At 43.9% G+C, this 12,827-nt stretch overlaps 1 protein-coding gene across 1 annotated transcript; it reads right to left on the bottom strand.

Annotated features, from left to right (window-relative positions):
- Positions 1-6,604: 6,604 nt before the first annotated feature.
- LOC308461971 (olfactory receptor 10A7-like) lies at positions 6,605-7,432 on the bottom strand (the record flags this gene model as incomplete). The annotated part of the gene is made up of 1 exon (XM_080979145.1): positions 6,605-7,432. One exon carries the CDS (start codon positions 7,430-7,432, stop codon positions 6,605-6,607), a length of 828 nt encoding a protein of 275 aa, XP_080835271.1.
- Positions 7,433-12,827: the final 5,395 nt, after the last annotated feature.

The following is a 12,827-nucleotide window of genomic DNA, read 5'->3' on the forward strand; positions in this document are numbered from 1 at the left end:
TAAACTTTTGTTTCATTTTCCAGCAATAAAAGTTAATTGAATAAGTTATAAAAGTTGTTCAATGACTTCCTCTCACTTTAAAATACCATTTTCAATCCCATTTGTCTTATTCACATTATGAGATACCGTATTTTTCGCCCTATAGGACGCACTTTTCCCCCTCCAAAAATGAAGGGGAAATGTGTGTGCGTCCTATGGGGCGAATGCAGGCTTTCGCTGAAGCCTGGAGAGAGGGGTTGGTGCGCACCGACCCCCCTCGCTCTCCAGGCTTCAGGAGAGCCGCAGCGCCAGCCCCACAAGGTCGGGGGACAGTGGGGAGGCGCAGCGCGTCCTCCCGCTGTCCCCGGACCTGGTCTGCAGGCAGGCAGCAGGGAGAAGAGCGCTTCTCCCCACCGCCAGCCCCGCAAGCTCCGGGGACAGCTGGGAGGCGCAGCGCGTCTTCCCGCGGTCCCCGGACCTGGTCTGCAGGCAGGCGGCGGGGAGAAGAGCGCTTCTCCCCGCTGCCTGCCCCACAAGCTCCGGGGACAGCTGGGAGGCGCAGCCCGTCTTCCCGCTGTCCCCGGACCTGGTCTGCAGGCAGGCTGCGGGAAGAAGAGCGCTTCTCCCCGCTGCCTGCCCTGCAAGCTCCGGGGACAGCTGGGAGGCGCAGCACGTCTTCCCGCGGTCCCCGGACCTGGTCTGCAGGCAGGCGGCGGGGAGAAGAGCGCTTCTCCCCGCTGCCTGCCCCACAAGCTCCGGGGACAGCTGGGAGGCGCAGCGCGTCTTCCCGCTGTCCCCGGACCTGTTCTGCAGGCGGGCGGCGGGGAGAAGAGCGCTTCTCGCTGCTGCCAGCCCCGCAAGCGCCTGGGGGGAAAATAATTTTTTTCCCCTTTATTTCCCCCCCAAAAAAACTTGGTGCGTCCTATGGGCCGGTGCGTCCTATGGGGTCAAAAATACGGTAATTTCCTTCTCATTTGTTTCACAACAGTCATCTGCTGTAAGAAACTATGGTCAGTAGCCCATTTTGGCTCACCAGTCAGTATCATTCTGGGGAGGCGGAGACTGAATTATGTGACTTCAATTGGATGCCTACAATGAGTCTGCAAATGTGCAATTGTGTGTGCATAGGGGTCCCTTCACATGATAAGGAATCCCAATTGCATAAATTTCAGGGTTCCTAATTGCATGAGTAGGGCCCCTCAAGTGTACCTTTGTACAAGCAACAGTCTAAACTCCATGCAAACTTTCAAATGAATACAGATTCATTGCGGTAGACCCTGTTTTTATGATCCTGCTTCTAACCCCTGCCCACCCCTTGACATGAAAATCAATGAACTCAACAAGTTTCATAGCACAAAAGTATTCTCACAGTCCCTTAGTTCAGCCTATACTCAAGTAGGACCCTGGTAGAGACACATGCCCAACTGGCATGTTCCCTCCCTCCTGGTTGATCGTTCGGGAGCTTCATAAGCTTTCTTCAGCCTGAACATCACAGCGACCGATGCCAACCAACACCAGCACACTTAGAGATCCGCAGAGTTTGCGCACTTTGTGTGACAGACCTCAGCAACTCAGTATTTGGGCTAATCTACTTTATTTACTTATAAACACACACGGAGCACTGCAACATGGCTCCCCCTCTCTGTAGCATCAGACAGCAAAGAGAAAAAGAAGAAAGGACAATAGTCCCACTTCACGGAACACAGTAACACAAACATCCTGTCTCCATTACTTCCCACTCTGTGGAGTCAAAACATACACCGTCATGTGATAGACATTAATCCCATGCAGACCTCACTGACTGCAGTCATGGAGCAGGAATTCTAACAGTAACTTCTGTGCTGGTCACGGGGGAGGAGGAGGAGGGGAGGGCTCGCACGTGCTGCCAAAGCCTGCGTTACCAGGGCCTGGTGAGCGAGCGAGGGGCTGAGGAGGCATTGACTTTTGATGCTCCAGGGCCTCCCGCCAGTCTGTTTTTCCTACTCGGGAGTAAGCCACCTTGAGTTCAGCAGGGCTTAACACCCAGGTCAGTAAGCATATAAAGATGACAACCTAAGAAAGGGTTGTTGGGTTTACATGTTCTCTGGGCTTTCCTGCAGAAGCCAAGAGAGAAATTCATTCTGTGGAGGCTGTGATCAAATGACAGCTGAAGAAATTACAAACAACAACAACAACAACAACATATTATTATTATTATTATTATTATTATTATTATTAATAATAATAATAATAACCTGGCTGGGTTTATTTCTTTATTTATATTTATATCATTATTATATCATATTAAGAACTGGGAGAGAGTGGCTTTTAGTACAGCCCTCCAGTGTACACTAGTGTCCAAAATTGTGTAACCTTCTGGAGAAAACTTATTTCCGTGGTTTGATGGCTCATAACACCACTTTGTCTGGGAGTAATACCTGTGCTTTTTTTCCTGTGGGGACGCAGGGGGGACGTATACCCCTAAAAATTTTGTAAATTTAACAGGAGAAGAAATTCACTGTATTTATTCTTCCTGATTTGAACTGTGTTTATTTTTCCCCTCTGGTGATTTCCTTGAGTCTAAATGAGACATTTTTTTAGAAGGAAAGAAAAAAAAAAAGCACCGAGTTACACCATAAAATTTTATATCAATGGAACGATAATATAATGAAGAATGTAATGCAATAACTTTTATGAAGGATTATTTATTACAACAGCAGTCACAAAGAAGAAAAGTGAAAAACAGAAAAAAATGGGATATACTGGTTAAATTGCCATGTCGGTAGCCCATTTTGGCTCACCAGTCAGTATCATTCTGGGGAGGCGGAGACTGAAATATGTGACTTCAATTGGATGCCTACAATGAGTCTTCAAATGTGCAACTGTATGTGCATAGGGGTCCCTTCACATGATAAGGAATCCCAATTGCATAAATTTCAGGGTTCCTAATTGCATGAGTAGGGCACCTCAAGTGTACCTTTGTACGAGCAACAGTCTGAACTCCATGCCAACTTTCAAATGAATATAGATACATTACAGTAGACCCTGTTTTTGTGATCCTGTTTCTATCCCCTGCCCACCCCTTGACATGCAAATCAATGAACTCAACAAGGTAGAGTATTTTTTGTCATTTCATAGCACAAAAGTATTCTCACAGTCCCTTAGCTCCTATTATAGTGCATTAAGTCCAACTGAGCATAGCTCAGTGCTACTTGCAGAAGATCTAAATCTGTGGTATCAACCATTTAGAAAGCTTGGGCAACAAGTGATCACATATATCAGTCATCTGCAAAATCCCATCCACTAAAGGTAGGGAGGTAGGTATTTAAAGCTCGTTGAGGTCATCATCAATGCCACCTTTCCCACTGAATTCTCTTGATTTTCCTCAGTAATGCCAGAATGTGACTGAGAGAAAAAAAGGACACCAGATATTCAGGCTATCTTTCTTTTCTTCTTCTATTATTTTAAAACTAGGGAATGCCTGCTCACTCTGGTCACCAACCCCACCTACCCACCAAACCCTTTGACAACCCACATCCCTCCATACCTGGCCAACGCATGCTACATTTACACCTGACTAAATGTCCTTTCCTTTACAAATCATCCACCCCTCCCCTATCCGGTCACACCTCATTACCCGCACAGCTTGCCCCCAAGCCTTCCCTCCCTCCCCATTCACCACAACTGCTTTTATAAAAGGGTAGGAATTGTTTCCTTTCTGGTCTCTGGGAAGGTCATGGAAGGAGCCGTCCACCTTATAGAGGTATGGTTCTGGGTAGGGGAGGAATTCTTTGATTGTGAAGGGTATCATACACCCTTAACTGTATTATCAGGTGCTGAATTAAGTATGAAACAGGGGTACCAACTTGAAGAAGATATTGTGGGGGCGCAGGTAAGCCCTGCCACACATACTTGATCACATGACACACACCATTTGAATGGGAATGCCTATCAGCTTTGTGGGGGCCTGGCCGCCTCAAATCTTTTATTGTGGAGGCAGAAGCCCCCATAGCCCCTAGGAGTTGGCTCCAATGGTATGAAAGGAGAAGTACAAGTGGACAAATAAGTTAGATTCTCTTATTGCATATCTTAAGGTTTTAGTAGAATGGGGTTGGCTCTCTCTTTTTCTCTCACTTCGGACTGTATTGTCTTCACTTACAAATGAGTAGCAGCCCTGTTTCCACTGGATGCACAGTGTGTAAGTCCCCCTCAGCACAATTGGTCTTATCTCTGAGTAAACATGGCTCTGATTGTAATGTTAATAGAGTTATCACAGGGATGGGGAGCCTGTGGCTCACCACGTATTGGACTTTGACACATATCAGCCTTGACCAATGGCCATGCTGCCTTGTGCTGAGGGCAGTTGAAGTCACATCTGAAGGGGGGCCTCTTCCTCATCTGCAAATGATCTCATAGCAATGTGCAGTAGCTGATTTGTGATTAGGTGTGCTGATGAATATTAACACTGAAAGAGTAGTTAGGGTGACCAGATGCAAAATAAGACAGCAATAAAAAAGTAAAGGGACCCCTGACCATTAGGTCCAGTCGTGACCGACTCTGGGGTTGCAGCTCTTATCTCGCTTTATTGGCCGAGGGAGCCGATGTTTGTCCGCAGACATTTTTTCTGGGTCATGTGGCCAGCATGACTAAGCCACTTCTGGTGAACCAGAGCAGCACATGGAAACGCCGTTTACCTTCCCGCCGGAGTGGTACTTATTCATCTACTTGCACTTTGATGTGTTTTCGAACTTCTAGGTTGGCAGGAGCAGGGACCGAGCCACTAGGGCCCCATGGAGTTGGCACAAGTGCCAGGTTCTGATAAGGGAGCCAGTTGCAGGGGCACCTGGTCATGCCCCCTCAAAAAATGTGCCCGGAGTCACAGCCCCCCCCCACTATGCCACTGATTCATGGGGAGGTTCCACTCATCATTACCTGATGCTCCCTGCCACCCTTTTCCTGACCTGCCAGTGTCTCCTAGCAAGCAGGGAATGCCCTGCCCTGGCATGGCTGCCCATCTCCAAGATGACTGGCAGAAGTATGGAAGCTGAGCAGGGAGTGTTTGCCTGGCAGGGATCCAGCACTGATAGTCCATAAAGTACTTCATAGTTATGGAAGCATTTCACAACCTAAAGAGCCACTGGCAGCAGGGCATGCCTTCTCCTCCTCCCTGCTAGCTTCCTTTGGGGAACATATAATGCTGTATATGAGACTTCATTTTTCTCCTGTCAGGTCCCCCACATGATTCTTCACCACCCATGAGCAGCTACTTTGTGGACAGCCCCTCTAGGTGAGGAAGGCTCCTCCCTGCCCTGAAGGATCCACATTGCTCTCATGTAAGTCATGTGACTTGCATGGGGAGTGCAGCCCCAAAAGACGTGCATCCCAATTTCCCTCTGCAGGATGTTAGAGGGCCTGGCATAGGGCGGTGGTGGTGGACCTATGGCACCTATGGCACACTCTGAGTGCCCTCTCTGTGGGCACTTGCGCTGTCACCCCAGCAGGGCCGTAGCTTCCATGCCAGTGGTGGGGGAGGAGGAGGAGAGGAGGGCTCGCACGCACCGTCCAAAGCCTGCAGTACCAGGGCCTGGCGAGCAAGCGAGCGAGGGACTGAGCAGGCATTGACTTTTGATGCGCCAGGGCCTCCCGCCAGTCTGTTTTTCCTACTTGGGAGTAGACCACCTTGAGTTCAGCAGGGCTTAACTCCCAGGTCAGTAAGCATATAAAGATGGCAACCTAAGAAGGGGCCGCTGGGCTTTCCTGCAGAAGCCAACAGAGAAATTCATTCCGTACAGGCTGTGATCAAACGACAGCTGAAGAAATGGCAAACAACAACAACATATTATTATTAATAATAATAACCCCGACCACCTTGCTGGGATTATTTCCTTATTTCTATTTATTTGTATGTGCGAACACAGATAATCATTATTATATCATATTAAGAATTGGGAGAGGGTGGCTCTTAATACAGCCCTCCAGTGTACACTAGTGGCCAAAATTGTGGAACTCTCAAAACTCTTAATAAACTACATCTCAAATGATTCTTTGGGGTAAATCAGGATTGTTTTAAATTTATACTACATACTTACTAGTCATTGAATATGATTTATGTTAGTCTGATACAACTCCATGCTTACAGCTATTTTAATTGTTTCGCAATTACGGCTAAGAATATTATGTGGTCATTTTTATTACATCTTTTTACAATTTCAAGGAATTTTTGCATGTTTTTGTGTAACTCCACCCCCTCTCATATATCCCCCTTTTTTGTAAGGGAAAACTGAACAGAAGGGTTTCCATGATGTACTCTGTACCTAGTTGTGATTCAATTAAGTATTTGCTGTTTGGGTCTGTGCTTTGAATGGCTAAGACTAAGTTATGCATAAACAACAACAAAATCCAGTACTCTCCTACTTGGTCTGGTCTGTTCTTTGAATGGGGAACAATTGAGCTAGCTGTCTGTATGACAAAATCCAATTTCAGCATGCTGTTTACCAGGAGCGGGAACTGTCCTTTGTGCTTCTTTTAGACACCACTTTATGCATTCTGGTCATGCTCAATCTGTGGAAATTATATAGTACCGGCAATTGAAAGTATACTAACTTATCTTTATTGCTTCCAAATATTATGATGAATGAATGAATGATCATCTGTGAAAAAATAATTCTCTGTTCCTGGTCCTGGTCACCATCCTCTTAATGGCACCATTTACCTCCTTATTCCTTAGGGCGTAGATAATAGGGTTCAGCATGGGCGTGATGGTGGTGTACACTAAAGCCAAGTATTTTTCACTATCCTGAGCATTAAGCGATTTGGGCCTTAGATAAATCAAGCTGCCACTCCCATAGTACAGAGTCACCACCAAGACATGAGAAGAGCAGGTGGAAAAAGCTTTCTGACGCCCTTCCGAGGATGTCATCTTCAGGTCATTGGAAATAATCAGAGAGTAGGACACAATGATAAGGGAAAAGGGAGTGAAAATAACTAGGATGGCAGCTGTAAAGAGCTGCATTTCATACAAAGAAGTGTCAATGCATGAAAGCTTCATGAGTGGTGGGATATCACAGAAAAAATAATTAATTTTGTTTGATCCACAGAATGGCAGAGTGAAAACCCAAGCTGTCTGAAGCAGAGACACCAAGTTGCCCATGAACCATGAGAGGACAGTCAGTGAAAGGCAAACTTTCTGGTTCATGATGATCATGTATCTCAGTGGTTTGCATATGGCCACGTAACGGTCATAGGCCATAAAAGCCAGGAGGAAGCATTCTGATGCCCCTAAGAAAAGCAAGAAGAACATTTGTGTGGCACATCCAGTGTAGGAAATTCGTTTGTTCTCTGATAGGAAATTAACCAGCATTTGGGGGAGGGTCACCGAAGAGTAGCAAATGTCCAGGAAAGACAAGACCTTCAGAAAGAAATACATTGGTGTGTGAAGTGATGGATCTGCTATGACTATGATGAAAATGAGCATGTTCCCCAACATTATTATTATGTAAACCAATAGAAAGAAAATGAACAAAAATAGCTGCAGGTCAGGATGATTCATTAAACCCAAGAGGACAAATCCATTCTCTCTTGTAGCATTCATTGCTCTTGTTGGACTCTTCTGGAAGAAGAAAAGAATGCAAAATGTGTTAAAGAAAGCTTAAAATAACATAGGTAAAGGTACCCATGACCATTAGGTTCAGTCAATGACGACTCTGGGGTTGTGGTGCTCATCTCGCTCCCAGGCCGAGGGAGCCGGCATTTGTCTGCAGACAGCTTCTGGGTCATGTGGCCAGCATGACTAAGCTGCTTCTGGTGAACAAGAGCAGCACACAGAAATGCCGTTTACCTTCCCACTGGAGAGGTACCTATTTATCTACTTGCACTTGACATGCTTTTGAATTGCTAGGTGGGCAGGAGCTTGGACAGAGCAACGGGAGCTCACCCCGTCGCGGGGATTCGAACTGCCAACCTTCCGATCGGCAAGCCCCAGGCTCTGTGGTTTAGACCACAGCGCCACCGCCACCTGCGTCCCTTAAAATAACATAGGAAGAAATAATTCCAATCAATGAAGCAGTAATAAAATATTTGCATATTTACTGCTGACAGTAAAAGCAGCAAGAAAGCACTGTGAGATTGCATTTTATTTAGTTAGTATTGTATGTAGCCTTCAGACTGTCACAAAGCAAAAGTTTCACAATCTTAGTCAACATGATGCCTTCATAATGTTTCAGACAAAACTCCTATTAGCCCCAGCCAGCATTGGCATGGTTAGAGATTATAAGATTTGCTGTCCAACAGCATGTGGAAATGACAAGGTTTGGGAAGGCTGCTCTGGAGAACACAGGACAGAAGCCATTTGGAGATGGCTTCTGTGAAAGAGTTGACAGAAAACCACTCGAGCTTTGGCAGCCACATGTTAACAAGTCGTTTCTCTGAATAGCCACATCCAAATATTTCATGGAACAATTGTCAAGATTAGCACAGCATTCTTGCAACATCAGGGCTGTTTTAAATAGCTCTACTCTACGTAGCCTCAGTGATCACAGTGCAATTTGTTCACATGGAGTGAGTTATTGCATAGTGGGGCATTCTTTTCATATTAGCACAAAACTGCTGGAAGAAATAACATTTCTGCTGTTGTGATAAATATAACTTCAAGTGATCTAAATTAAGTGAACAAAAAACAAAACAAAAACCCAACAACAACCAGACAATACAGTACTGAATTTTGGTGGAAAAGATGAATTGCAGAATGTAATCACTCTTATTTTTAATGTTGCATAATCTGGCTTTTTTTAGTGCCATTTTATTTCAATGGAAAAGATGTGTTCCCTTTGAAAACTGTTCCAAATAAATACATTTGAGGAAGTAGTTATTTAAAATAAAAATATTATTTAAAAGTATGAACACGGTCTACCCAAAATTAAAGGCTTTTCAGTCACACTTATTTCAACAAGGGAGGTTTAAAGACCATGGTGATTCTGTCTTTGAAGTTACTGCCATACGGTGGTGCTTAAGAAATGATTTTTCCCTTATACATTTTATCACTGAGAAACCAACATGATAGCAATAGTTTAATAAATCTCACTCTTACATAGAAAGCTTATTGTGTATGCATTCATGCAGTATTAATTATCACATAAACATTTTAATCTTATACACACATACTTGAGTAGGTCCCTTTGAACGTGGTGGGACTTACTTCTGAGTAGACAGAAAATAGAACTGCATTGTAGATCAGGTTGAAGTCAAAATACATTGGATCTTTCTATAGAGTAAAACAGTCTTGGTTCTTTCTCTTGTTAATTTTTTTGTAGTAAAGAGTCTCACTTACCAGCATAATGAACGCAAATAAACACCAGTGCAGGAAATGCCAGCTGATATTTCATAGTGAAGCAAAATGAAACCTTGAAAGAGATGGAAACGTGGATGGATCAGGTGGTTCTTCCACACCCAACTGTTCAAATGAAGAAGAAAATAATAATATAAAATATTATTTTCTAAAACAGGGAAATTTCCTTTCATTTCCCAATACATTCCTGATTAAAAAATACTGAAGAGTGAACAATATTCCTTCTCTCTTACTCTCATTACTTTCCGCTCTTAGATATCACCCCTCTATAGGATGTGCAAACTGATTTCAGAGGCATATCTCAGACTTCTGTGTGCCCCTAAGGAACAGGATTGTGAAGAAACCTTGGGGGTTTCTAATAAAGTTTACATCCTGTTCTCTATTACACAAACTTTTGTTCCATTTTCCAGCAATAAAAGTTAATTGAATAAGTTATAAAAGTTGTTCAATGACTTCCATTTTCAATTCCATTTGTCTTATTTACATTATAAGATCATTTCCTTCTCATTTGTTTCACAACGGTCATCTGCTGTAAGAAACTATGGTCAGTAGCCCATTTTGGCTCACCAGTCAGTATCATTCTGGGGAGGTGGAGACTGAATTATGTGACTTTAATTGCAGGCCTACAATGAGTCTGCAAATGTGTAACTGTATGTGCATACTTTTACACCTGACTAAATCTACTTTCCTTTACAAATCATCCACCCCTCCCCTATCCCCTCACAGCTCATCACCCGCACAGCTTGCTCCAAGCCTCACCTCCCCTCACTATTCACCCCAACCCCTTTTATAAAAGAGTAGGAGTTGCGCCCTTCCGGGGCTCTGGGAAGGTCATGGAAGGAGCCCTCCACCTTATAGAGGTATGGTTCTGGGCGGTTCCTGACTTTGCATGATTTTGTCTTTGCATCTGTACCCCCAGAATGGAATTCTTGCATAAGTGACAGGCCAACTGCACTTTAGGCCCAAATAAACTGTGTATAGATGGTTCTAGCATCCACAGTGAAAAGGATCAAGGAACATAGAAAGAGCATTGATTTGTGCTGGCAGCAACTTGGAAATGATGCTTCTACCACACCCCCTTTCATTGCTTTCAGGTTTAATAACAGAACTGCTGGGAGTCTGAACCATTCAAGAATTGCTCCAAGGATACAACCAAATGTGCACGTTGTTGTTTAGTCGTTTAGTCGTGTTCGACTCTTCATGACCCCATGGACCAGAGCACGCCAGGCACTTCTGTCTTCCACTGCCTCCGGCAGTTTGGTCAAACTCATGCTGCTAGCTTTGAGAACATTATCCAACCATCTCGTCCTCTGTCATCCCCTTCTCCTTGTGCCCTCCATCTTTCCCAACATCAGGGTCTTTCCCAGGAATCTTCTCTTCTCGTGAGGTGGCCAAAGTATTGGAGCCTCAGCTTTACGATCTGTCCTTCCAGTGAGCACTCAGGGCTGATTTCCTTAAGAATGGATCAATTTGATCTTCTTGCAGTCCATGGGACTCTCAAGAGTCTCCTCCAGCACCAGAATTCAAAAGCATCAATTCTTCGGCGATCAGCCTTCTTTATGGTCTAGCTCTCACTTCCATACATCACCACTGGGAAAACGATAGCTTTTACTATACAGACCTTTGTTGGCAAGGTAATGTCTCTACTTTTTAAGATGCTGTCTAGGTTTGTCATTGCTTTTCTCCCAAGAAGCAAACGTCTTTTAATTTTGTGGCTGCTGTCACCATCTGCAGTGATCATGGAGCCTAAGAAGGTAAAATATCTCACTGCCTCCATTTCTTCCCCTTCTATTTGCCAGGAGGTGATGGGACCAGTGGCCATGATCTTCGTTTTTTTGATGTTGAACTTCAGACCATATTTTGCGCTCTCCTCTTTCACCCTCATTATAAAAGTTTCTTTAATTCCTCCTCACTTTCTGCCATCAAGGTTGTGTCATCTGCATATCTGAGGTTGTTGATATTTCTTCCGGCAATCTTAATTCCGGCTTGGGATTCATCCAGCCCAGCCTTTCGCATGATGAATTCTGCATATAAGTTAAATAAGCAGGGAGACAATATATAGCCATGTCGTACTCCTTTCCCAATGTTGAACCAATCAGTTGTTCTATATCCAGTTCTAACTGTAGCATCTTGTCCCACATAGAGATTTCTCAGGAGACAGATGAGGTGATCAGGCACTCCCATTTCTTTAAGAACTTGCCATAGTTTGCTGTGGTCGACACAGTCAAAGGCTTTTGCATAGTCAATGAAGCAGAAGTAGATGTCTTTCTAGAACTCTCTAGCTTTCTCCATAATCCAGCGCATGTTTGCAATTTGGTCTCTGGTTCCTCTGCCTCTTCTAAATCCAGCTTGCACTTCTGGGAGTTCTCGGTACACATACTGCTTGAGCCTTCCTTGTAGAATTTTAAGCATAACCTTGCTAGCGTGTGAAATGAGTGCAATTGTGTGGTAGTTGGAGCATTCTTTGGCATTGCTTTATTTGGGATTGGGATGTAGACTGATCTTCTCCAATCATCTGGCCACTGCTGAGTTTTCCAAACTTGCTGGCATATTGAGTGTAGCACCTTAACAGCATCATCTTTGAAAATTTTAAATAGTTCAGCTGGAATACCATCACTTCCACTGGCCTTGTTATTTGCACTCTTTTTCTTCTGCTTTTCCATTAGTGATCCATAAGAACTACATAAATCTTTGCTAATTGGTTACAGATTAATAACCAGCAGTAAAGCTCAGTGATTCATTCTCCCCCAACCCCTTGGTTATACTACTACTGCAATGTACATGGGCCTGCCCTGGAATGTAGTTTTATAACTTCAAATAGTACAATAAATTTGACTGAGATGGGAAATGTATCATAACCAGTTTTTAACAATCACCGCTGAATGTCAGTTCATTTCCAAGGTGCTGGTGTTGACCAGTAAGTAGGGCTGTGGGGTGGGGATGAGTAAGTTTGCATTTAAAGGGAACCTACGTAATTTGCACTTCCCACAACAATATGTGAAACGGCTTACAGCCAGCCTTTGACATTGCTCCTTATCTAATTTTGCAATTCTTTAGTGAAGCAATGATCACAAAAACACTAGGGTGAAGTGTGCATAAAAATGCATTGAGTTAGTCAAAATAACATTGAATTGCATTTTATTTGGGGAAATTGCTTTTCAAAATATTTCAGGAGAAATAATCACAAAAACGCTGGTGAATTTTCACGAAGGATTTTTAAATATAAAATAAAATTGCAAGCTGGTGTGGAAATCTAGAAAACTGAAAAGTGGAAAAAAATGAGAAACAAGAGAAACTGAAATTTACGTATTCACCCACTCCTGCCTTGAGCACCCTGTGCTCACACTTTTCTCCATATCCCAACATGAATTTGGGCAAGACTGGCTGGGATCTTTCTGCTCTGTGGCTCTGCGTTAGTTATGGAACTGGAGTTCAGCAATGTCTGGAGAACACTACATTGAGTGAATAAAGTATTTTTCAGCCACTATGCATGTACAAATAATCACTGTGGAGTATTTGGCCGGAG

Source organism: Podarcis pityusensis, assembly GCF_964106645.2.
Source record: "Podarcis pityusensis genome assembly, chromosome: 13".
NCBI classification, from domain to species: domain Eukaryota; kingdom Metazoa; phylum Chordata; class Lepidosauria; order Squamata; family Lacertidae; genus Podarcis; species Podarcis pityusensis.